General features: G+C 45.5%; 2 protein-coding genes across 4 annotated transcripts in view; one reads left to right on the plus strand and one right to left on the minus strand.

Moving 5' to 3' along the window:
* Positions 1 to 25923, plus strand: part of LOC309326786 (asialoglycoprotein receptor 1-like) — a 40324-nt gene that overhangs the window by 362 nt on the left and 14039 nt on the right. Inside the window, exons 2-4 of one of the 3 annotated variants that reach the window (XM_081835798.1) lie at positions 19540 to 19665; positions 20315 to 20454; positions 23818 to 23934. In XM_081835798.1, coding sequence (XP_081691924.1) covers positions 19646 to 19665; positions 20315 to 20454; positions 23818 to 23934 — 277 coding nt within the window. In that variant the 5' untranslated portion in view covers positions 19540 to 19645. Of the gene's footprint in view, positions 1 to 19539; positions 19711 to 20314; positions 20455 to 23817; positions 23935 to 25923 lie in introns of those variants that run through there. The other 2 variants (XM_081835799.1, XM_081835800.1) reach the window with 2 other exon arrangements.
* On the minus strand, positions 215 to 13575 carry LOC309326832 (zona pellucida sperm-binding protein 3-like). Its single transcript, XM_081835868.1, has 7 exons — positions 13060 to 13575; positions 10608 to 10726; positions 8530 to 8633; positions 6875 to 7046; positions 4017 to 4137; positions 2070 to 2161; positions 215 to 468 (listed from the first exon to the last, which is right to left on the minus strand). The coding sequence occupies exons 1-7, from the start codon at positions 13420 to 13422 to the stop codon at positions 312 to 314; spliced, it is 1128 nt and encodes a 375-aa protein (XP_081691994.1). The 5' UTR covers positions 13423 to 13575; the 3' UTR covers positions 215 to 311.

Consider the following 25923-nt stretch of genomic DNA (forward strand, 5'->3'; position numbering starts at 1 on the left):
CCTGGCTAGTAGCCATGGATAGCCCTCTTGCTCCTCCATGAATTTTGCCCAACCCTCTTATTATTTAAAAGACATCTGAAGGCAGCTCTGTTTAGGGAAGTTTTTTAAAATATTTAATGCTGTATTGTTTTGAACATTTGATTGGGAGCCGCCCAGAGTGGCTGGGGAAACTCAGCCAGATGGGTGGGGTATAAACAATAAATTATTATTAGTAGTATTATTATCATCCCGCTCAACCCCCAGCAATGCATACAGGGAGGACACCAAAGGCGTGAGGAGGGGCAGGGTTGGAGAAGACGACCTCCGAGCCCTCAGAAAACCCACTCACCTGGTAGACTTCTTTGCCAGCTCATCTCCACGGCTCGGGGTCTGGGAAGGAAGCTGGGGGCCTGTTCTTCCGGCACCCGGTCGCAATTCCTCGCCTCACAGCAGCTGCAGATGCTTCGGGGACCCTCGACAGGAAGCCAGCTTTGGGGAGAAACGGAGAGCATGAAAGATCAGGCAGATCCCCCTTCCCACCTCCGCTTAACGCCCGTGATCCTTTTTGCAGAAGACCGATGTGGGGATCAGGGACGCGGGTGGCGCTGTGGGTTAAACCACAGAGCCTAGGACTTGCCGATCAGAAGGTCGGTGGTTCGAATCCCCGCGACGGGGTGAGCTCCCGTTGCTCGGTCCCTGCTCCTGCCCACCTAGCAGTTCAAAAGCACGGCAAAGTGCAAGTAGATAAATAGGTACCGCTCTGGCGGGAAGGTAAACGGCGTTTCCGTGCGCTGCTCTGGTTCGCCAGAAGCGGCTTAGTCCCGCTGGCCACATGACCCGGAAGCTGTATGACGGCTCCCTGGGACAATAAAGCGAGATGAGCGCTGCAACCGCGGAGTCGGCCACGACTGGACCTAATGGTCAGGGGTCCCTTTACCTTTAATGTGGGGATCAGGTGGGATTGCTATGAGGAATTATGAAAAATGAAGCAAACCGTTGTGTCCACGATGAAAGCATTGCGTTGACTGGGTTTGATTCACTGACAATCGTTTCTGATCGAATCCCACAAGCCTCTCCACCTCTGGCAATTGATTTCTCTACGCCAGAACGGCGCATATAAGCATTCTAGGACAGTCCTGTTCCCGGTTAGTTCGCCAGGCATCCTGGGCCAGAAAGATGATAGTTAGCTCTGATGTACCTTTCCTTGGTTTTGGTAACGGTAAAGGTAAAGGGAGAAAAGCAATGACAAACCTAGACAGCATCTTAAAAAGCAGAGACATCACCTTGCCAAGAAAGGTCCGTACAGTTAAAGCTCTGGTTTTCCCAGTAGTGATGTATGGAAGTGAGAGCTGGACCATAAAGAAGGCTGATCGCCGAAAAATGGATGCTTTTGAATTCTGGTGCTGGAGGAGACTCTTGAGAGTCCCATGGACTGCAAGAAGATCCAACCTCTCCATTCTGAAGGAAATCAGCCCTGAGTGCTCCCTGGAAGGACGGATCCTGAAGCTGAGGCTCCAAGACTTTGGCCACCTCCTGAGAAGAGAAGACTCCCTGGAAAAGACCCTGACTAAACACCAACTCCTTTCTTTGGTTTTGTTAATCTTAAAGGTAAAGGGACCCCTGACCATTAGGTTCAGTCGTGGCCAACTCTGGTGTTGCGGCGCTCATCTTGCTTTACTGGCCAAGGGAGCCGGCATACAGCTTCTGGGTCATGTGGCCAGCATGACTAAGCCGCTTCTGGCGAACCAGAGCAGCGCACGGAAACACCGTTTACCTTTCCGCCGGAGCGGTACCTATTTATCTACTTGCACTTTGACGTGCTTTCAAACTGCTAGGTTGGCAGGAGCTGGGACCGAGCAACAGGAGCTCACCCCGTCCAGGGATTCGAACTGCTGACCTTCTGATCAGCAAGTCCTAGGCTCTGTGGTTTAACCCACAGCGCCACCCGCATCCCTAGGGCCCTCTAAACTATGGTTATTCATGGACCTTAAGGTCCTCTGCAGGGCAGACCAGGAGAGGCGGCCCTGTAAATAGTGAAAAGGGCTTCAGGAAGGGGAAAATATGTGTTGTGTGTCTCGCAAGTGACTCACGTGCTGCTGGCAACGTCAAAGGAGCAAGCCTTGTTCCGGACATCTGGCGTTTGGTCGGCTCGCGTTACCTTGAGGTGGCAAATCACGTACAGCTGGAAGGGAGAAGGCAAGAGGTTAAAAAGGGCTTTTGGGGCCAGGGGACAGTGGCGACAGGTGTCAATCAACTGGTTGCATCCTTATTAATTGCATGGATACCCTGCCTTTTTCTCAAAGGAACTCAACGAGACAGGCATGGTTCCCCCTTTCCACAACAACCCTGCGACGTAGGCTAAAGCTAACCGGCTCCCAACGAGCCTCTTGGCTGCGTGGAAATTCGAACCCAGGTCTTCTCATTTGATCCCCACCCAAAAACACTGTGGGATAGAGGTGGGGCTGAGAGGCCGTGACCGGCCCCCAGGGTCACAACCTGCAAGCTTCCTAGCCGAGTTGGAGCAGGGATTCGAACCCTGCTCTCTCCCAGGTCCTAGTCCAGTACTCTAACCATTGCACCACACTGCCTCTCTGATTTTAGGGCTTGCATAGGGCACGGGACTCCCACAAGCGCTGCCCATCAGGAGTTGGGGCAAACCCACCTCGACCCAATCGGACCTCCATTTACCCTACAACTGTTAGATTTCTTTAGTTTAGACCATTTCTATAGCATTTAAGTTTTAAGTTTTTAAGTTGTAAGTTGTAATCATTCAACCTGGAAACGATGCCTTATGAGGAACGGCTAAGGGAGCTGGGCATGTTTAGCCTGGAGAAGAGGAGGTTAAGGGGTGATATGATAGCCATGTTCAAATATATAAAAGGATGTCACATAGAGGAGGGAGAAAGGTTGTTTTCTGCTGCTCCAGAGAAGCGGACACAGAGCAATGGTTCCAAACTACAAGAAAGAAGATTCCACCTAAACATTAGGAAGAACTTCCTGACAGTAAGAGCTGTTCGACAGTGGAATTTGCTGCCGAGGAGTGTGGTGGAGTCTCCTTCTTTGGAGGTCTTTAAGCAGAGGCTTGACAACCATATGTCAGGAGTGCTCTGATGGTGTTTCCTGCTTGGCAGGGGGTTGGACACGATGGCCCTTGTGGTCTCTTCCAACTCTTCTATGATTCTATGATTCTATGAACTTGTTTTTATTATTGCTTGTTAGCCGCCCTGAGCCCGGCCTTGGCTGGGGAGGGCGGGGTATAAATAAAAAATTATTATTGTTATTATTATTATTATTATTTAAGTCAGTGGATCTCCCAAACCCAGCTTCACTTGGTTCCATAAAACCATCCCCGATAAAAAAATACACCACTCAGAATAATAATAATATCCAGCATGATCCAGCTAAGGGAGAAAATAAAATTCAAGCCGCTCAGAATTAATTGCAAAAGAGAAGTTGAACTATGCAGAATTGGCAAAAATGACAGATAAAGAGAAAACGACCACAGCGACTTTGAAAAAGAATGGGAACCCTTTATATTATACTTGCAGAAACAAAGAAAGTCGATAGACTTGATGGCAGGATTTAAATAAACATTCACATTATTAGTATGAGAAAATGTTTAGGAGATAGAGAAATATTATGGTGTATTTGCTTTTATGTCTTTAGGTTTGATGTTATGTTATTAATAACTTTTTTCTGAAGCCGAAGTTGGGAAAGGCTAGGAGGGGATGGAGGAAGAAATATATACTAAACGTTAAGAATTTGAGATGTATGTCATGAATGAAAAAGAAAAATGAGTAAAAATTTTAAGAATTAATTGCAAAAACCCAAGTGAAGCCATTTCTGACCCGTGCAAGTAACACAGCTGCCTCCAGGGGGCAGTGCAGCCCATTTCGCAAAACCATCCTGTTGCCCACTGGGCGCTTTGAACTATAACTCCCATCTGCGCCAGGTCGACCAAATCTCTAGGGACGCCGCTCCCACAAACCCGTGGGCCCAGGTAAGGCCTCCCACACCGCCAAACCCCACCTGCTCACCATATTCCTGGAGTCCCCGGCAAACCGGAAGGCGTCCACCGTGAAACGTAGCGTCTCCTCGGAGACTCGGGGTGCGAGGAACGTTGACGAGACGCCCTCTTGCCTCCCGTCCACCAGACACCTGCGCCAAAGGGAGAAATCATCACCGACTTTGGGGACTGGAGGGTGGCGGAAAATTGACTGTTTTCCCCAGATTTCATTCATTTCTTAAATTTGTTGACCACCCTTTGCCCGAAGACCTTAGGACAGCTTTCCTTTTGTCCTTCTCCTTTCCCGGAGAAAAGGAAAGGAAATTCTGACAGCGAATTTCTGTTTCCAGAGACTCCTCGAGGTCAGCCTTTACGCTAGATTTCCCACCTATCTTTTCCCTTCCTTGGATAATAATAATAATAATAATAATAATAATAATAATAATAATAATAATTTATTTATACCCTGCCCATCTGGCTGAGTTTCCCCAGCCACTCTGGGCGGCTCCCAATCGAGTGTTAAAAACAATACAGCGCTGAGGATACAGGATTGAGATTATCTCGGGTTTTTCCCTGCGATTTTTTCCTTTCCCACAGAAAAGCTGCTCTTTAGTGCTAAATCAGAGCAAACGTCAATCTCCAATTGACCATTTGTGCCAATTGAGCGCTAAAGAGTGGATTTTTCCAAAGCCGCAGGACAAGAGAAGGCTGGATAAACCCTCTCTTATTCTTTAGGCGTGTTAGGAAGCACCGTGCTGATGGGAGGTTAAAGTCCTGACATAATAATTAATAATAATAATAATAATAATAATAATAATAATAATAATAATAATAATTTATACCCCGCCCATCTGGCTAGGTTCCCCCAGCCACTCTGGGCGGCTTCCAAAAAAATATAAAAATACTGCAATACATCAAACATTAAAAGCTTCCCTAAAGAGGGCTGCCTTCAGATGTCTTCTAAAAGTCTGGTAGTTGTTCTTCTCTTTGACATCTGGTGGGAGAGCGTTCCACAGGACGGGCGCCACCACCGAGAAGGCCCTCTGCTTGGTTCCCTGTAACCTCACTTCTCGCAATGAGGGAACTGCCAGAAGGCCCTTGGTGCTGGACCTCAGTGTCCGGGAAGATCGATGGGGGTGGAGATGCTCCTTCAGATATATCCGGAGATGCCGTCAGGAATCGAACCCAGAACCTGCTCTGCACACAAAACAAACGCTCTATCCCCCAAGACACAGACCTTAGCGGGGAAGAGGCTTTTCTGCTCAAGATTACTAGCCAGACAGAAGGCATATTCCTATGTTTCCAAGCAAGGGAGCTGGAAGGCACCCTGAGGTCATCCAGTCCAACCTGCTGCAATGCAGCAATCACAGCAGAAGCAAAGTCTCAGAGGGTACTAGAAATAACGATTTTTTTTCTGAGCGCTGCTGAAACAGGGATTCCTGGCTTTAGGCAGCCCGTCTCCCCCCATTCAGGGAGCACTTTAATCATCCGTTTCCTATGTGGTCTTTGGAACTCCCTGCCACTTGATATTAGACCGGCACCTCCCTTGTACAGCTAGATGCCCCCTCAAATCTCTTTTCTGCTTCGGCAAGCCAGCACCCAGCTGCTGAAGGTGACTTGGCCTGTATTTTGTTAATTTTATTACATTTTATCAGCTTAAAAGTCCAGTTTCTTTAGTTTTTTGGCTGCTTTTAAATGAATAGCGTAATGCCGTTGTATGTGAACTGCTCAGAGAATTGTTGTTGTTACCGTATTGGCCCAAATATAAACCGCACCCACAAATAAGCCGCAAAAAAGAGAATAACCGAATATAACCCGCTCCCGAAATTGCTGCAGTTGGTAGAATTGTAACTCCGAGCCAATTTAAGCCTTCGGTCTCGCAAGCCCAGAAAAGTTACCGTACAATCGGCTGAAATCGAAAATGCTATTCAATTGCTACAATCCCACAGGTACTCAAGCTCGCAAATTGGCAACGAAACCATTTTTCTGTTCCGTTTTACTGTACGTCTGTTCCAGCAGCGATATCGTAAAAAACCATTTTTTGTTAGGTCGCGAATTCAAGTCCTGCTTTAATAACTTTTCAGGGTCTGAATTTTTTTTTGGGGGGGGGGAGAAAAAGTGCGGCTCATATGCGGGCCAATACGGTATTCAGGATAGCTCACCTGGTGGAGTGCAAAATGGGTTGCAGGTTCGAATCCAGCGATTCTATGATAAAACTTACGAAATAAGTATGCAACAACAGCAGCAAGAATACTCATTGCGAAGTATTGGAAGACACAAGATTTACCCACCCGGGAAAAATGGCAGATGAAGCTGATGGACTATATGGAATTGGCGGAAATGACTGGCAGAATCCGAGACCAGGGAGAAGAGTCAGTGGAAGGAGATTGGAAAAAATGTAAAGATTATTTACAGAAATATTGTAAAATTAATGAGCTATAGAAAAATGGTGGAATGAAGTTATATGGCTTTGGCAGAAATGTTATAAGGAACTAGGTACAGATAGATTGTTAATGTATTAAAGGGAAAAAACAAGGTTAGAATATGTTAAGATTAATTACAGGACAGAAAATAGATGAAGATGGAAAGGAATTGCTGAAACAGTTAATTGAAGTGGAATACAAAAAGGGAGGCATGAGGAAGTCAATGAAACAAGTGAATGAAAGTTAAGATTTAAAATATTGGAAGTGTTTTTGATTGCTTTTGTTTTGTTTTGTTAATTCAATGTTTTATGTAGTGTTTTTGTTTCTGTTTTTGTATTTTATTATGTTGATTTGTTTAATTCTTTTTCTTTCTTTTTGTAATCTTTAAACTCTTAATAAATATTATTAAAAAAGAAAGAAAGATAAAACTTACGAAATAAAATAGTCATGCAAGTTATTTCCTTACCCGTTGGAGTCGACAATGGAATACGTAGACGCCAGAGTGGCTTCCGGGCTGGCGACACAGCTGTCCACAAAGAGCCTTAGGGGAAGGTGGTTCTCCGCCTCGACTTGGGCTTGCAGGTGCAGGATCTCACCCAGCTGGAAGCGAGACGATAGCCGCTCTCCGCTCCAGTCATCTTTGCAGCGCGAGAGGATGAATGCGTTAATCATTTTTTATTTTTTTAATTGCAAGCACAGCAGAAGAGAAAAGGAAATAAACTTTTCCTGCTGACAGCGTGGTTCATTGCAGTGGCCTGTGGAACAGCCTGCCACTTGAGACTGGGCAGGGAGGGTCCCTTACTGAGCTGAAGGCCAGATTTAGGACTGATGAGGCCCTGAGCTACCAAAGGTAATGGGGCCCTTTATATGCCCAGCTGTCCTTTGTCGACAACAAATTGTCGCTTTTTTGTTGTTGAATATATGCTTTATGGTAATTTATGGACCAAAAAAGAAAAGTTAAGAAATTTGACTACAATTGGAATACTGTTTTTGAATAATGATATTGGAAAACTGCTACATTTAGTTACAAGGAAATTCAGATGGGAGGGACTAGAGGAAGTCAAGTAATATGTTTATGAGGTTGGAAGTGTAACTAATTAATTAATTTGTATTGTTTATGTGTTTGATGTTATATATTTTACTGCTATTTGCTTTATTTTCTTCTTTTTTGTTGTTTTATTTGTTTTACAGTATGTGTTATAGTTGTATGAAAATCAATAAACATTACTGGAAATAATTTATGGATGTAACAGGTATCAAAAGCCATTTGCACATCGCAAAATATGTATTTTATCAAAGTGATTGTTGAAGCGAAATACAATTAAGTAGAAGTATATTAATAGTGAAGTAATTATTAAGCTCCAACTTAAAATGATTTTTAATTCATAACTTAACGCAAACATTTAAGGTTTATGATTTCTCTATTTCCTTCTGAGGAAACTGAATAGTTCAGTGAAACGAGGTTTGTACCCGGCGTCCCGTTAAGGCTTTGTTCAGTTCTAGGTTTTTCTAATTTTTTCCTTAAACTTCTTGATTTTTGTTATTTAGTTTAATTCTAGAAGGTAATATTTCTAGTCGATTACTTCTCGTTTCAGGGATTTTCATGGTATTTCATCTGTTTTGTGTAATTTCGCGGTTCCGTGACTGTCTTTTTTCTACCGGCTTCAGGAAAGAAGCCAGCATTTCATAAAACAATTTTGCTGCCCTAACAGCAGCAAAGGTTAGGAACTTCAGGAGTGAGAGGGCTGAACACAGCTTGTGAAGAAGAAGGGACCCCGAGGGTCATCTATTCTAGACCAACCCGCTGCAAGGCAGGAATATGCAGCTGTTTCATGCAGGGTTCGAACCCGCAACCTTGGCCGACGCAGCTATCCTGCGTTCAAGAGCTATTAGCCAAAACGGCCAAGCAGAAATTCCATTTTCAGAGACAGCAAACCACAGCGATGTTTATAGGCTTTGGGGGTTATTTGACTGTCCCCTGTCTGAGGCAGGAGACTTGGGCTAAGGCCGAACTTTGCATCCTTTAAGCCCTGGTGCTCGGCAGCCCTGGATCCTAACCAGACGGGTTTTAGGGCTATGAGCTAGGCCCTTCCCGCATCCCGAAGCCACCCTTTTCCTTACTGTTCATGAGCCGCAACGAGAATCCAAGCCTCGCTTCGGCCGACACGGTGGACCTGAAAGGAGCCCAGGTGGGCTGGATGGCCAGGCTGGAGACATTGCCTTTCCTGGAAACGGGGAGAGAAGCAGCTGAGAACTCATTCCAAAGACCGTGGGGCACCTAGATGCCATCCAGACTGACCCACCACCCTCGGGAGCGAGAAATCGCTTCCTGCTCCGCCCATTACTCCTCGCTGCTCTCAGACATCTACAGGGTTGGCAGAGCAGAAGGGAGGGAATCCTCTACAGTGGGAGGAGCCACAGCCAATAATGGGAGGAGCTAAAGGCCTCCATCCACAGACATTTAAAGAGGTATCGGACCACTTTAAACCATCCAGGCTTTCCCCGCAAAGAATCCTGGGAGCTGTAGTTTGCTAAGGGTGGCAAGAGATGTTAGGAGAAAGAACCCTCTCTCTCTCAGAACTACAATTCCCAGAGCGCTTTAACTATCAAGACCTCTTGCCCAGGGTACTTTGGGAATGGTAGCCAACATGGCGCCCATTGGATGTGGTTGAACTACAACTCCCATCATGCAGCAGGCTGGCAGGGGTTGATGGGAGGCAGCTCCCAACTCCCAAGAGCACCAGAATAAATAAATTATTATTATTATTATTATTGTTGTTGTTGTTGTTGTTGTTGTTGTTGTTGTTTAATAATAAAATAATAATAATAATAATAATAATAATAATAATAATAAATAATAATAATAAAATAATAATAATAATAATAATAATAATAATAATAATAATAATAATAATTTATTCATACCCCGCCCATCTGGCTGGGTTTCCCCAGCCACTCTGGGCAGCTTCCAACAAAACACTGAAATACAATAACCTATTAAACATTAAAAGCTTCCCCAAACAGGGCTGCCTTCAGATGTCTTCTAAAAGTCTGGTAGTTATTTATCGTTTTGACATCTGATGGGAGGGTGTTCCACAGGGCGGGCGCCACCACCGAGAAGGCCCTCTGCCTGGTTCCCTGTAGCTTGGCTTCTCGCAGGGAGGGAACCGCCAGAAGGCCCTCGGAGCTGGACCTCAGTGTCCGGGCAAAACGATGGGGGTGGAGATGCTCCTTCAGGTCTACTGGGTCTTTGAGGCCGTTTAGGGCTTTCAAGGTCAACACCAACACTTTGAATTGTGCTCAGAAACATCCTGGGAGCCAATGAAGGTCTATCAAGACCGGTGTTATGTGGTCACCTGTCACTAGTCTAGCTGCCACATTCTGGATTAATTGCAGTTTCTGGGTCACCTTCAAAGGTAGCCCCATGTAGAGGGCATTGCAGCAGTCCAAGCGGGAGATAACCAGAGCATGCACCACTCTGGCGAGACAGTTTGCGGGCAGTGAGGGTCTCATCCTGCGTACCAGATGGAGCTGGTAGACAGCTGCCCTGGACACAGATTTGACCTGTGCCTCCATGGACAGTGGTGAGTCCAGAATGACTCCCAGGCTGCGCACCTGGTCCTTCAGGGGCACAGTTGCCTCATTCAGGACCAGGGAGTCCTCCACACCTGCCTGCCCCCTGTCCCCCCAAAACAGTGCTTCTGGATTCAACCTCAATCTGTAATACAGTAAAACATCAGACATTAAAAACTTCCCTAAACAGGGCTGCCTTCAGGTGTCTTCTAAAAGTCAGATTGTTGTCTATTTCCTTGACATCTGGTGGAAGGGAATTCCACAGGGCGGGCGCCACCACCGAGAAGGCCCTCTGCCTGGTTCAGGCCTTATGCACTGACCGAGGCTGATGAAAGCCGTAGCCCAAAGGGACGAAGGACAGCAAATTGTGGAAGAGTTTCACCTGTTGGATTTCTGCCTGATCTACTACTCTTTTAAAGGTACAGGAGCAATTGTCCAGACTCTCTCCTACCCATGAAGCGGCGCTATGTTCTCTGCGATTCCGGCATTAATGGGGGTTGGTTTGGATGACCCCCGGAGGGCCCTTCGCACCCTACAATTCTGCGAGTCTACGAACAGAGGCCAAGGGCTTGCTAGGGTGAAAAAAGCCTTGCTTCACCCCACACTCAACCGGCAGCCTTCCTCACCTGGGGTAGTGGCACTCAATGGGTATCTCTGCAGTGTTGGTCCTGGTGATTATGGGATTGGAGGAAGGCGACGGCTTGTGGAAGAGACTTGTTCGGTAGATCAGCATTTCCGGAGTCATCTGGAAGCAAAGGGAGATGGGTTTGACTTTCAGAGCTTTTCCTAGGACTTACTACAGGATCCGTCCATCATGATAACTTTTATCTATCCCGGAAACAAGGTGGAGCCTCGCCGGCCGTTTTTGGCAAAGGATGAGGCCCCACTGAAAGGCCCCCTTCCCCTGGGACAGTTTCCCGGCCAGCCCCACTGAAAGCTACGGAGCTCAGGAATAAAATAATAATAATAATAATAATAATAATAATAATTTATTCCCCAGGCACTCTGGGCAGCTTCCAACAGAATATTAAAATATAATAATAAAACAACAATAATAAAATAAAATAAAATAAAATAAAATAAAATAAAATAAAATAAAATAATAATAATAAAGTCTGAGATGAAAGCACCTTGCTTGTTTACCTGGCCGAACCCCCAAAATCTCCTAAAACTGAGGAAGACAGAGACCGACAACCCCTACGTCTCCCAAACAGTTCCCTTATGGGTTACTCGGAGAGTAAAAGGCAGCCCGCCCTGTCCAGGGTCTCTGCCAGATCTCAGAACGGCACGCCGGTCCCTCCTAGCAGCTTCCAGTGAAGAGTTTAATAAATAAATAATAATAATAATAATAATAATATTTATACCCCGCCCTCCCCAGCCAAGACAGGGCTCAGGCCGGCTAACACCAGATATAAAACAATGGCTTGAAACACAACTTGAAAAACAAGATTAAAATACAACATTAAAATTCAGGGTTGACCTGCGAAACTCCCTGCCACAGGAGGCGGCGGCAGTGACCACCGACTGAAATGGCGAGGACTGGGCAACTTCATGGAGGAGCAGAGGGCTGTTAGTGGCGGTCATGGGCCTGATCCTGCAGGCTCTGTTTTTTGGCGGGGACAGGGAGGAGAAGGCTATTTGTGGAGAGTTAAGGCTATCATCGAGTGGCTATCCCACCAGCTGGAGGCAGCAATGAAAGTGGCTGGGAAATGCAGGAGGGGAGCGTTGGGTCTTGGGTTCGAATGCTGCCTGCGGCTTTCCCAGTAAGGGCGCCTGGTTGGCCGCTGTGGGGACAGGAAGCTGGGCTAGCTGGTGGCCTGATCCTGCAAGGCCTCCTCTTGCATTCCTATAAACCAGGGGTCAGCAAACTTTTTCAGCAGGGGGCCAGTCCACTGTCCCTCAGAGCTTGTGGGGGGCCGGACTATATTTTTGGGGGGGGGAATGAATGAATTCCTATGCCCCACAAATAACCCAGAGATGCATTTTAAATAAAAGCACACATTTTACTCATGTAAAAACATCAGGCAGGCCCCACAAATAACCCAGAGATGCATTTTAAATAAAAGCACATATTCTACTCATGTAAAAACACACTGATTCCCAGACCGTCCGCAGGCCGGATTGAGAAGGCGATTGGGCCGGATCCGGCCCCCGGGCCTTAGTTTGCCTATCCATGCTATAAACAAGGCGTGTCCAAAGTCCATTTTGGGGGCCTAATCCGGCCCCTGTAGCAGTTAATTTCCCGGGGTAAAATCCTAAAGAAACCTCAACTACTTCAATCCTTTAAAAAGCCATACAGCTTTGGGGTAAAATCCTGAATAAAACCCAACAATTTCAATCCCCCAAAAAGTCAACAACTTTGGTCGGCCCCCATGGCCCTTCGCTTCATCAAATCTGGCCCTCTTTGGAAAACGTTTGGACACTACTGCGTATAAACGTTTAGGCAAAAAAACCCCCCAAAGTTGACAAACACACAATTCCTTGTTTTCAGTAAACTCCCATCAATTAAGGAATCATTGAGTTTAGCCCTTGCAAAACAGATTACGCCAGTAGGATTGCAAGAAGTTTTGTGAGGTCACAATGTAGTTAAGTGTGATTTAATAAGGTGAAGATTTATGTTCGTTTAAAAAACTTTTTGGAAAATTAGTAAAAAAAATTCAACAAAAGAAGAAGTAGTTTTGTGAGATGGAGTATTCGAAATATTACACGACAGACTAGGAAAAGAGTTATTAATTGAGGATAATTGATTTGATAAGGTGAAGATTTATGTTTGTTTAAAAAATTTTTTTTTGAAAATCAATTAAAAAATTCAACAAGAAAGTTTTCTGAGGTTTAGTATTCAAAATATTACAAGAAAGACTAGGAAAAGAGGTATTAATGAAAGATAATTAAATGCTATATAAAAATTAAACCTCCTGCTCCTTTCCATGGGGCTGGCCTGGGAGACCCACCCTCCCAGGGGGTTTTGCCCCATGCTGCTCAACACCCCTGGCACCCCATTTTTAAGCTGCACCCCTCAAGTAGGACCCCCCCAACCCCCCCCACAAAAACCCTTCCATCCCAAAGAACCCAAAGCACCTGGACCGCGATGCCACACTGATGGAGACCCGCCTCAAAGAGGACCACGTCAGTGGTGCCAGCGGCAAAGGACACCGGGGCGCACGAGGCTGCCCCCAAAGTCAGGTCTGCGGGGGCCACCAGCCTGCCCACCCCAAAGAGATCTCGGTGCACGGCCACCACCAAGCGGTGGGGCTCGCAGGAAACCTTCACGGCATGGGGCGTGGCAGGAGCGGCCCTGGAAAAAACAGAGGAAGGGGGCAAGGGGACATGATCCGAGGTCTCTGGCTCCCACCAGGCAGGACTCTGGGGGTCAGCAAAAGCCCCCTGGCAGAAAAAAACGCCCCACAGCAAAAACAGCCCCATCGCAAACTCCTGCCCCATAGCTGCAACCCCGGCGCGCAATGAAACTGAGAGCCAAGCGACTGTGCTTTTATACTGCTTTCTGACTCCGCCCACAGTCACATGACTTGAGCAATTAAGACCCGCCTTGTCCTGCCCTCATTCCCCCGGGGTCCTAAAACCCACAGGGTTTTTTTTTTTTCTAATAATAATAATTTATTATTTATACCCCACCCATCTGGTTGGGTTTCCCCAGCCACTCTGGGCGGCTTCCAACACAATATTAAAAGACAGTAATGCATCAAACATTAAAAGCTTCCCTAAACAGGGCTGCCTTCAGATGTCTTCTAAAAGTTTGGTAGTTATGTTTCTCTTTGACATCGGGTGGGAGGGAGTTCCACAGGGCGGGCGCCACCACCGAGAAGGCCCTCTGCCTGGTTCCCTGTAACTTGGCTTCTCGCAATGAGGGAACCGCCAGAAGGCCCTCGGAGCTGGACCCTGGTGTCCGGGGTGGAGACGCTCCTTCAGGTCTACTGGGCCTTTGAGGCCATTTAGGGCTTTCAAGGTCAGCACCAACACTTTGAATTGTGCTCGGAAAAATTAAAAAGCAAAATTCCCCCTGTGACTTCCCTCAACTTCCCCTTCCAGTTCTTTAAATATATGCTATTTCTGCTTCATTTTATCTTACTTTCTGTAATTTATTTTTTTGCAAAATGCTTTTATATCCTTACCATTTTTATACCGGATTTTCTTTCAAATCACATCTTACACTTAATTAATTTCCATTTCATTGTTTCGTAATCGCACACTTATTTTCTTAATCGTAAGAGTTTATTCAAATCCTACTAGTGAGTCCAATTTTTTACAATGTTTCTGTAAATACAACCAGGTCTTTTTCAAACTCTCTATTGCCATTGTCTCTTAAGTCTTCCTGTAAGTTTTGCCATTCCTGCGTATTCCGTAAGTTTGTCTTGCCATTCTTCCTTCGTCTGTATCTTATCGCCCTGGGCTGAATGAATCCCTAGCCGGAATTAAGATTGCCGGAAGAAATATCAACAACCTCAGATATGCAGATGACACAACCTTGATGGCAGAAAGTGAGGAGGAATTAAAGAACCTTTTAATGAGGGTGAAAGAGGAGAGCGCAAAATATGGTCTGAAGCTCCACATCAAAAAAACGAAGATCGTGGCCACTGGGCCCATCACCTCCTGGCAAATAGAAGGGGAAGAAATGGAGGCAGTGAGAGATTTTACTTTCTTGGGCTCCATGATAACTGCAGATGGTGACAGCAGTCACGAAATTAAAAGACGCCTGCTCCTTGGGAAAAAAGCAATGACAAACCTAGACAGCATCTTAAAAAGCAGAGACACCACCTTGCCAACAAAGGTCCATATAGTTAAAGCTCTGGTTTTCCCAGTAGTGATGTACGGAAGTGAGAGCTGGACCATAAAGAAGGCTGATCGCCGAAGAATGGATGCTTTTGAATTCTGGTGCTGGAGGAGACTCTTGAGAGTCCCATGGACTGCAAGAAGATCAAACCTCTCCATTCGGAAGGAAATCAGCCCTGAGTGCTCACTGGAAGGACAGATCCTGAAGCTGAGGCTCCAAGACTTTGGCCTCCTCCTGAGAAGAGAAGACTCCCTGGAAAAGACCCTGATGTTGGGAAAGATGGAGGGCACAAGGAGAAGGGGATGACAGAGGATGAGATGGTGGGACAGTGTTCTTGAAGCTACCAGCATGAGTTTGACCAAACTGCGGGAGGCAGTGGAAGACAGGAGTGCCTGGCGTGCTCTGGTCCAGGGGGTCGCGAAGAGGCAGACATGACTGAACAACTCAACAACAACATCCTATAATTCCTAGCAAAAAAAGCAATGCAGGAATTTTTTGCCCAATGTGGAACTCTAACTCGTTACCCTGAGATTAAGAATCTCCTACTCTACCAATCAAACTATTCTCATTCCCCCCCCCTCAGCTAAAAAAATCCTTGCTTTAACTCCTATGTGGTGGTCAGGATTAAGGCCCTCTGCAAAGATTTATTTCTTGGCGATTTTTCTAAACTTTATGCAAAGAATATTTTTGCATTTTTAAAGTGGACATGGTTCTGGTGCTGGTTCTCTGCAGGTTTGTTCAGTCCAACTGAGTTCAAACGGATATGCGGCCCAATCCTAGAGAGGTTTACTCAGAAGTAAGCTCAAAGAGCTTGTAGCCCGTAACACCAGTAAAGTTGGCCAAAATGGATAAATGTTGGAAATGTAAAGAAAAAGAAGGTACCTTTTACCACATGGGGTGGGATTGTAAGAAAGTAAAATGCTTCTGGAAAATGATATATATAATGAGATGAAGGAAATGTTGAAATATACATTTGAAGAAAAAAAAACCAGAAGCATTTTTACTTTGCATTGTAGGTACAGAAATGAATAGACAAAAATCTGTTTTTATATGCAGTTATAGCAGCGAGAGTATTACTAGCCCAATGATTGAAACAGGAAGAATTACCAACAAAGGAGGAATGGAAAATAAAACTGATGGAGTATGCAGAACTGGCAAAATTGACTGGGAGAATTCAAAACCAGAAAGACCAGGACTACCTTAAGGATTGGAAGAAATATATGACTTATTTGAAAGACAATTGCATTAATGTAACCTCGCTTGTAGGTTTACAAGAAGTTTTGTAAGGGGGGCTGTATAAATTATTGTAAAACGATTTCGGAAGGAAATAATTTGGAAATGAAGTTGAAAAGCATTAATTATAATAACAAAACGCAAGAATAGATAGCAGATTTGAAAATCACTTGACAGAATTGATGGAAGCCTCAGGCTATAATAGCCAAAATGAAGGTGATGTGATGTGAAGTTTTGTTTGGAAAACATATGCAAAAATTAATAAAAATGATTTATTTTAAAAAAAGAGAAAGATTTCAGCCTGTGGCTCCTTTGCAAGGAGATGAAATTCTATTGGCTATTTATCGCACGTTATTCATTCGTATTTGTTTGCAGGGAGGGTTATAAAATATTGCACTGGTTAATAGTCACCCCAAACTTTCCAATATACTATCAGTTTCCTTTATTGCAGGAAGTCTGACACATTTGGAAATAGAAGGAATCCACTTTAACTTTGCAGCCTGAAATTGCCAGGATATGATTGATTGGAGGAAAACCTACCTGGAGTTTCACCTGAGAGTCACAGGTGTAGCCAATGGTCAGGATATTAGACTTTTGAGGTCCTTCCAGAGAGGTAATCTTTTAAAGAGATCCTTCAGATCATCTATTTCACAAATTTTATACACAGTTGGATGGTATTTTTTTTTTTTTTAAATCAAAGCGGTTTGCCATTGAATCAATTAATTGATGAAAATTATAAATTTGTGGAATATAAAGCTTTGCAAGTAAAGTACGGATTAACGAGTGAAACACAATGGCAATATATCCAATTGAAACATATTTGCAAAGGTGGTTTGGCCCTGACGCTGTAGCAGCATCGGAAACACCCATGCTGCTACAAGATTTAATCCTGGAAGTCAATCAATGAAATTTTATTTTTGAGATATTTGTAGAATTGTAAATCTGTAGAGTGTGAAATTATGGGATATAGTGATGGTTGTGTTGTGTTTTACCTTCCCTGAGAAGAGAAACTGACCATTAAATCAGTCTGGGAGGGGAAATGGGGGTGGTTGGGGGCCCCCTAACAACTTTCAGCATTCTGAACAAACTACAGTTCCCAGAATTCTTGGCGGCTGCGGGGGGGGGGTGCGCTGACCACAGGGGTCTGCTTTTAAGGTATGATATGGATGTGACAAGGCTGTATATTGTCTCCCTGGTTAATTAACTTATATGCAGAATTCATCATGCGAAAGGCTGGACTGGATGAATCCCAAGCTGGAATTAAGATAACTGGAAGAAATATCAACAACCTCAGATATGCAAATGACACAACCTTGATGGCAGAAAGTGAGGAGGAATTAAAGAACCTTTTAATGAGGGTGAAAGAGGAGAGCGCAAAATATGGTCTGAAGCTCAACATCAAAAAAACGAAGATCGTGGCCACTGGTCCCATCACCTCCTGGCAAATAGAAGGGGAAGAAATGGAGGCAGTGAGAGATTTTACTTTCTTGGGCTCCATGATCACTGCAGATGGTGACAGCAGCCACGAAATAAAGAGACGCCTGCTTCTTGGGAGAAAAGCAATGACAAACCTAGACAGCATCTTAAAAAGCAGAGACATCACCTTGCCAACAAAGGTCTGTATAGTTAAAGCTCTGGTTTCCCCAGTAGTGATGTATGGAAGTGAGAGCTGGACCATAAAGAAGGCTGATTGCCGAAGAATGGATGCTTTTGAATTCTGGTGCTGGAGGAGACTCTTGAGAGTCCCATGGACTGCAAGAAGATCAAACCTCTCCATTCGGAAGGAAATCAGCCCTGAGGGCTCACTGGAAGGACAGATCCTGAAGCTGAGGCTCCAAGACTTTGGCCACCTCATGAGAAGAGAAGACTCCCTGGGAAAGACCCTGATGTTGGGAAAGATGGAGGGCACAAGGAGAAGGGGACGACGGAGGACGAGATGGTGGGACAGTGTTCTCGAAGCGACCAGCATGAGTTTGACCAAACTGCGAGAGGCAGTGGAAGACAGGAGGGCCTGGCGTGCTCTGGTCCAGGGGGTCACGAAGAGGCGGACACGACTAAATGACTAAACAACAACAACAAATGTACAAGGCAAATACATACATAAGTATGTAAACCATGTGTCTGAAATGGTACAGGAGAGCAATCCTGAAGCCACTTGGACTCTCCCAAATTGACCTCAAATGTTTCTCTGCAAGGAGGAGGAAATGGGGAAAGCCTCTCCATTGCCTTTTCCTTATGTGAAGAAATTAATGGACTATGCAGAATAGGACAAAAAGGGATTCGAAAGCTGCAGGACCAGAGATTCACAGAAGATTGGAAGGAATATACAAACTATTTGAAGAGCAACTGTAACCAACAAATTACGCTAATAGGACTACAAAAGGTTTTGTAAGGAGAAATATACAAAGTGTTACAAAGTAGAAAAAGATAGAGATATTGATTCTGAGTTTGAAATGTGATAGGGAAGATAAGAAATGCATACTGAGAGATTAGACTGGAAAATTTTCAGACAGGACTGATGGAAGTCAAAAAAAGTTGAACAAGATGTAAAAGTATGTTTAATTACTGTTGGAAATGATATGTTAAAAAACTAATAAAAATTTAATGAAGGTGATGGACTATATGGAATTAGCGGAAATGACTGGCAGAATCCGAGATCTGGGAGAAGAGTTGGTGGAAGAAGACTGGAAGAAATTTAAAGACTATCTGCAGAAACATTATAAAATTAATGAATGCTAAAATGATGTTGGATTGGAAATAAGTGGTATTAGCAACAAAGTTAAAAAGAGTATGCAATAAGTGAATTGATAATGGGTGAAAACATAGAGTTGTAATATGTTAAGATATAGAGTTAAGATAAATAGAGTTAAGATAAATAAAAGAGAGTAAGGATTTGCTGATCTGATTATGTAAATGGGAATACAAAAAGGGAAGGTGTGAGGAGGTCAGGAAAATAAGGATATGAGCTTTAAAGTTAGCAAAAGAATAATGGATTTTTTCTTTTTTTCTTTTTCTTTTTATCTATTTTCTGTGTTTTTTTGTATTTTTCTGTTTTGTGTTTTTTCTTCTTTGTTGTATCTTGCTAAAAACTTTAATAAATATCTATATCTATATATAAAAACTAATAAAAATTTATATATACATAAAAAAGACCTTAATTTTTTCTTTTACACCAACCATCTGAAAATCCCCCCCCCCCAACTTTCTGTGGGGTGGTAGCATTTGGGAAAGGCCGCTTTGGGGAGAAATAATATTGACAGAGCAAAGGTCATTGAGCCGCGCGATGATCAGGAACAGGATGAGGGCCTGAAATTTTTGACTTGGAAAAAGGAGGGAGGAGGTAAAAGGGGGGCAGCCAGGCCACCCCAGATGCCACAAAACCTCGCCCCCATCCCTCTTCCGTGGCAGCTCGCCCCATGTCAATCCTGCCCCCTGGGCACCCGCCAACCTGTCCGCTTTTGGCTGTGGGATTTGGTTGGCGCCGATTGGGAAATTGGTTTGTTGGCAGGTCGTGACTTTGTCCAAACTTTGCCCAGGTCGACGTTTTTGACGGGGAGAAGAGGGAGCTACGATTTTCGGAAGCGCCCGTGGCCCCCCAACTAGAGAGCGACCCGGTGAAAGGACCCCCTCCGTGCCAGGGAGATGACAACTTCTTTTCCCAAGCAAGTAGACATCTGAAGGCAGCCCTGTTTAGGGAAGCTTTTAATGTTTAATAGGCTGCATTTTCATGTTTTAATCTTGTGTTTTAATCTTGTGTTTTAAGCTGTATTTCAATCAATTGTTTTTATATTTGGTGTTAGCCGCCCTGAGCCTGGTTTTGGCTGGGGAGGGTGGGATATAAATAAAATTTATTATTTATTATTTTTATGAAGATTACCCGCTCTGGGATCCCACAGCTAATTCTTCCCTGGCCCAAAGAGGACTAATTCAGCCAGCTAGCCCTGGGGATTATCTAATGTTTACTGGATGGATTTCCCCCCTAAATTGATTTTTGTATTCTGAATTTATTGTTATTCACGTTTCATACTGTATTTTATGCTGTTTTTTCATTGCATCATTTAAGTGTTTTAAATTTGTTGTTAGCTGCCCTGAGCCCGGAAAGGGTGGGGTATAAATAAAAATTTATATTTATATATTATTATAAAAAAGAATATATGGGCAGAAAGAACACTGGGCGAGAAAAGGTAAGCCCAAAGAAAGGGAAAGCGAGGGAGTAGTCCAAGGGTTGCAGAGTTGAAAGGGAACCCCAGCGGTCATCGAGCCCAACCCGCTGAAATGCAGGAAAGCCTAACTCCCCATTCATCTTTGCAGCTTTCAGGTCCCGCCGGATATTCCGCCTCGCTCCACCTCCATCGACATGGACCCTCCTCCCGAACCCAGCGTGGCCAAAGAGTACGAAGATCTCCAAAGCCTGGATGTGCCAGGTGAACGCGGGCAGCACTTCGGGAGAGGTACGCAGGGGGGATGGCCCATCGGACTGGGTGTGGAGAGGGCCGGATTTAGGTTTGACGCGGCCCTCAGCTACTGAAGGTAATGGGGCCCTTTCTATGTCCAGCTGTCCTTTGTCAACACCAAATCGTCGCTGTTTTTGTGTGTGGAATATACCATATTTTCCGCTCTATAGGACGCACCCGACCATAGGACACACCTTGTTTTAGAGGGGGAGAACAAGAAAAAAAATTCTCCCCCTCTCTGCCCAGCGCCCCTTCAGCGAAGCGGCAGGAGGTGCTGCGCAGAGAGGGGGAGAATATATTTTTCTTGTTCTCCCCCTCTAAAACAAGGTGCGCTCAGTCGCCTTCAGGCGGCTACCTTGGAAGCCTGTAGGAGAGCGAGAGGGGTGCACAACCCCTCTCACTCTCCAGGCTTCAGAGAAGGCAACCCGAAGCCTCAAGAGCGTGGCGGGAGTTTCCGCTGCGCTCCGGAGGCTTCAGGTTCCTTTCGACCTGCTCTTTGGGGCTGGCGTGCGGAATCCCACCGCTAGCCCCAAAGAGCAGGTCGGGGAGCAGCGGAAAGGCGTGCAGCCTTCCCGCTGCTCTGCGAGCTTCTTGGGGCTGCCAGGGAAGCCCGGGTCCCCCCCCCCAGTCCCATAGATCAAAGAAGCCAAGACAGCGAGCAGGATGCATCCCGCTCGCTGTCTTGGCTTCTGCCATAGCCGCGCGCAACGTCTCCAGCAGGGAGAGGCTGCGCACAGCTATGGCTTCTTTAGCCCCGTGCAACCTCTCCAGCCGGGATAGGCTGCGCACGGCTATGGCTTCTTTAGCCCCGCGCAACCTCTTCGGCAGGGAGAGGCTGCGCGCGGCTATGGCAAGACCCCCACCTCCCGCAAAAGCCCACAGGAGCCACGCACCCTTTAAGGAGCGCACGGCTCCTGCGGGCTTTTCTACGAGGAGTGAGAAGGGACTGACTGGCTGCATCAGTCCCTTCTCCCTCCTGAGGAAAAGCCCGCAAGAGCCGTGCGGAGCCTGTGTGCGGCTTTTGGGGGCTTTTCCTGCCTGCCTCCCCCCTGCATTCGCTCCATAAGACGCACACACATTTCCCCTTACTTTTTAGGAGGGAAAAGTGCGTCTTATGGAGCGAAAAATACGGTATGCTATATGGTCATTGATGGATCTCATAGGTATCTCAAGCCATTTGCACATCACAGTCCTACCTCGGGTTACAGCCGCTTCAGGTTGTGTTTTTCCAGGTTGCAGACTGCCGAAACCCAGAAGTACCGGAACGGGTTACTTCCGGGTTTTGCCGGCTGCGCATGCGCAGAAGCACTAAATCGCGCTTTGCACATGCGCAGAAGTGCCGAATCACAACATGCACGGATCACGTTCGCAGCCTGAGCATCCACTGTATGTATTTTATCAAAGTGATTGTTGAACTGAAATACAATATATTAGTAGTGAAATATTATTAAGCTCTAACTGAAAATGATTTTTAACTCATAGCAAACGTCATAATGCAAACACCTTGGCATTGGGCGATAACAAAAGCTCCTTTAGAAACACAATTCACAAGGGCTCATCATCCAGTCTCTAGAAACTTGCTCTAACATGAAATGATAATAGGTGTAATATATGGTGCAAACTACAAACAATTATAGGGACGCGGGTGGCGCTGTGGGTCAAACCACAGAGCCTAGGACTTGCCGATCAGAAGTCGGTGGTTCGAATCCCCGCGACGGGGTGAGCTCCCGTTGCTGGGTCCCTGCTCCTGCCAATCTAGCAGTTCGAAAGCACACCAGTGCAAGTAGATCAATAGGTACCGCTCCGGCGGAAAGGTAAACGGCGTTTCCGTGCGCTGCTCTGGTTCGCCAGAAGTGGCTTAGTCATGCTGGCCACATGACCTGGAAGCTGTACGCCGGCTCCTTCGGCCAATAAAGCGAGATGAGCGCCGCAACCCCAGAGTCGGTCACGGCAGGACCTAATGGTCAGGGGTCCCTTTACCTTTACCTTTATGAACAATTATAAATAGCAGAATGTAGGCCCCCTATATATAGAAAGGAGCAAACCCGTGATATTTTAGGGAGCAGGCGAGCAGGCGAGGCCCATGACTTACATCCTAGGAGCCTATGCAACACAAAACCCTGTTCCTGTAGGTAGGTTTTATTTTATTTATTTTTTATCTTATATTTTGGAAAAGTACATCCAGGTTTTTTCCTTCAATTTTTTTGGGAGCCCCCAAGAGAGTGGGGCCCTAAGCTATAGCTCGTTTGGCTTATACATGAATCTGGCACGGGGTGTGAGGGGAATTTGGCCTGGGGAGAGAGCGGGGCTAAGCCTTCCTGTTACACGGACTACGCGCCACTGGAGAAAGTCGGCTGCTTTCTTCTGGAAACGGTCAGTGCTTGGAAATGGACGTTAACGAAGGTCATAGAATTGTGGAGTTAGAAGGGTTCCCCAGGGGTCTTCCAGCCCAACCCCTTGCAATGTGGGAATCTCAACTGAAACTTAGTTCTCTGTCCAGTTCTGGGCACCCCCGTTTTAGAAGGAGATTGACAAGCTGGAACATGTGCAGAGGAGGGGGACCAAGGGCAGGCACCCCTATAATTGGCCCTCCAGCTGTTTTGGACTACAGTTCCCATCATCCCTGACCACTGGTCCTGTTAGCTAGGGATGATGGGAGCTGTAGTCCCAAAACAACTGGAGGGCTGAGTTTGGGGATGCCTGACTAAGGGTTTGGAGCATGGGTTGGCAAACTAAGGCCTGGGGGCTGGATCTGACCCAATCACCTTCTCAATCCGGCCGGCGGACAGTCCAGGAATCAGTGTGTTTTTACATAAGTAGAATGTGCACTTTTTATTTAAAATGCATCTCTGGGTTATTTGTGGGGCCTGCCTGGTGTTTTCACATGAGTAGAATGTGCACTTTTTATTTAAAATGCATCTCTGGGTTATTTGTGGGGCCTGCCTGGTGTTTTCACATGAGTAGAATGTGCACTTTTTATTTAAAATGCATCTCTGGGTTATTTGTGGGGCCTGCCTGGTGTTTTCACATGAGTAGAATGTGCACTTTTTATTTAAAATGCACCTCTGGGTTATTTGTGGGGCCGGCCTGGTGTTTTCACAGGAGTAGAATGTGCGCTTTTTATTTAAAATGCATCTCTGGGTTATTTGTGGGGCACAGGAATTTGTTTTTTGTTTTCCAAAATATAGTCCAGCCCCCCACAAGGTCTGAGGGACAGTGGACCGGCCCCCTGCTGAGAAAGTTTGCTGACCCCTGGTTTGGAGCCTGATGAGGAACGGTCGAGGAAGCTGGAGATGTTTAGCCTGGGGTAGAGGAGACTGAGAGTAGACCCACAAGCCACCCCTCTTTTTCTCCCCACAGCGCTGCCTCCATTCCAGTCGCCCTGGCGCCGGATCTGCCCCACCAACCGCCTCGTCTTGGTCCTGATGGGATTCTGTTTTGTCCTGACTCTCTCGGTGGCTCTGCTTGGAATTCAGAGTGAGTGATGGGTGTCACAGCATTGGGGGAAAGGAATCGGGGGATTGGGTGTGCAGAATCCGGCTTCCCCAACCTGGTGCCCTCAGCCTCCGGATACCTGGGACTGCACCCCGCTAGGGCATGCTGAATTTTTCTTTTCCTTTCTTTTTCCCAATTTTTAAAATTAATTTCCCCAAATCTTTAGACAAACAAACAAACAAACATAAATCTTAACTGTACTTAATCCAATCTTACTGAGTGACTTCCTCAAATCCCCCTTGCTGAGTTTCAGTATATATCCTGGTAACAGTATTCCAAAACAAATTTCTCATAAAATTAACTCAATCAATTAACGTCTTTCTTTCTTTTCACTTTAAATTTAAACATGTTGTTCTATAACATCACATATTTAAATCCTAAGCCTATCTGGTATTTGCAAGTTTTTCCAATTAAGTTATCTTAGCATATTTAACCAAATAGTCTTTGAATTTCCTCCATTCCTCCTGGTACTCCTCCTCCTTCTGGTCGCGGATTCTTCCGGTCAGGTCGGCTAGCTCCGAAAAGTCCATCATCTTCATCTGCCATTCCTCCACGGTTGGCAGTTCTTGTGTTTTCCAATTCTTAACTAATAAAATTCTAGCTGCAGTTGTGGCATACAAAAACAGTCTAACATCTTTCTTGGGTAATTCCAGACCTGTTATTCCAAGAAGAAAGGCCTCTGGTTTCTTAATAAATGTATATTTCAACATTTTTTTCAATTCATTCTAAATCTTCTCCCAGAAGTCTTTCACCCTGGGGCAGGTCCACCACATGTGAAAAAAGGTACCCACTTTTTCTTTACATTTCCAGCATAGGTTATCACTATTATGATATATCTTTGCCAATCTTACATGGGTTAAGTACCATCTATACATCATTTTCATAATTTTTTCCTTTAGCTCCGTACATGCAGTGAACTTGAAAGGCATGCTGAATTTTTGAACAGCTCTTTCTGTCAGAAAGTTCTTCCTGACGTTCCGTCAGAACCTCCTTTCTCGTCGTTTGGGTCCATTGGGTCCTCGCTGCCAGAGCGGAGAAAACAGGCTGGCTCCACCTTCCATCCGGCAGTAGGGCATGTTGAATTTTTCAACTTGTTGTTGTTGTTGTTTAGTTGTTTAGTCGTGTCCGCCTCTCCGTGACCCCCTGGACCAGAGCACGCCAGGCCCTCCTGTCTTCCACTGCCTCCCGCAGTTTGGTCAAACTCATGCTGGTCGCTTCCAGAACACTGTCCCACCATCCCGTCCTCCGTCGTCCCCTTCTCCTTGCGCCCTCCATCTTTCCCAACATCAGGGTCTTTTCCAGGGAGTCTTCTCTTCTCATGAGGTGGCCAAAGTCTTGGAGCCTCGGCTTCAGGATTTGTCCTTCCAGTGAGCACTCAGGGCTGATTTCCTTCCGAATGGAGAGGTTTGATCTTCTTGCAGTCCATGGGACTCTCAAGAGTCTCCTCCAGCACCACAATTCAAAAGCATCCATTCTTCAGCGATCAGCCTTCTTTATGGTCCAGCTCTCACTTCCATACATCACTACTGGGAAAACCAGAGCTTTTACTATACGGACCTTTGTTGGCAAGGTGATGTCTCTGCTTTTTAAGATGCTGTCTAGGTTTGCCATCGCCTTTCTCCCAAGGAGCAGGCGTCTTTTAATTTCATGGCTGCTCTCACCATCTGCAGTGATCATGGAGCCCAAGAAAGTAAAATCTCTCACTGCCTCCATTTCTTCCCCTTCTATTTGCCAGGAGGTGATGGGACCAGTGGCCATGATCTTCGTTTTTTTGATGTTGAGCTTCAGACCATATTTTGCGCTCTTTTCAACTTAGAGGGTCCTTAAAAGTTTGGAAATGGCTTGGGAATTTCATTTTGGTTAGATGAATATAATTTAGTTTTGTTTGGTAAGTACGATGTGTGGGAAATTGCAGAGAAATCATTAGAAAGGATTGCCACATACTTGCAGTATTATTATTATTATTATTAT

The sequence above is a fragment of the Podarcis erhardii genome, assembly GCF_964252035.2.
Source record: "Podarcis erhardii genome assembly, chromosome: 13".
In the NCBI taxonomy this organism is placed as follows: Eukaryota; Metazoa; Chordata; class Lepidosauria; order Squamata; family Lacertidae; genus Podarcis; species Podarcis erhardii.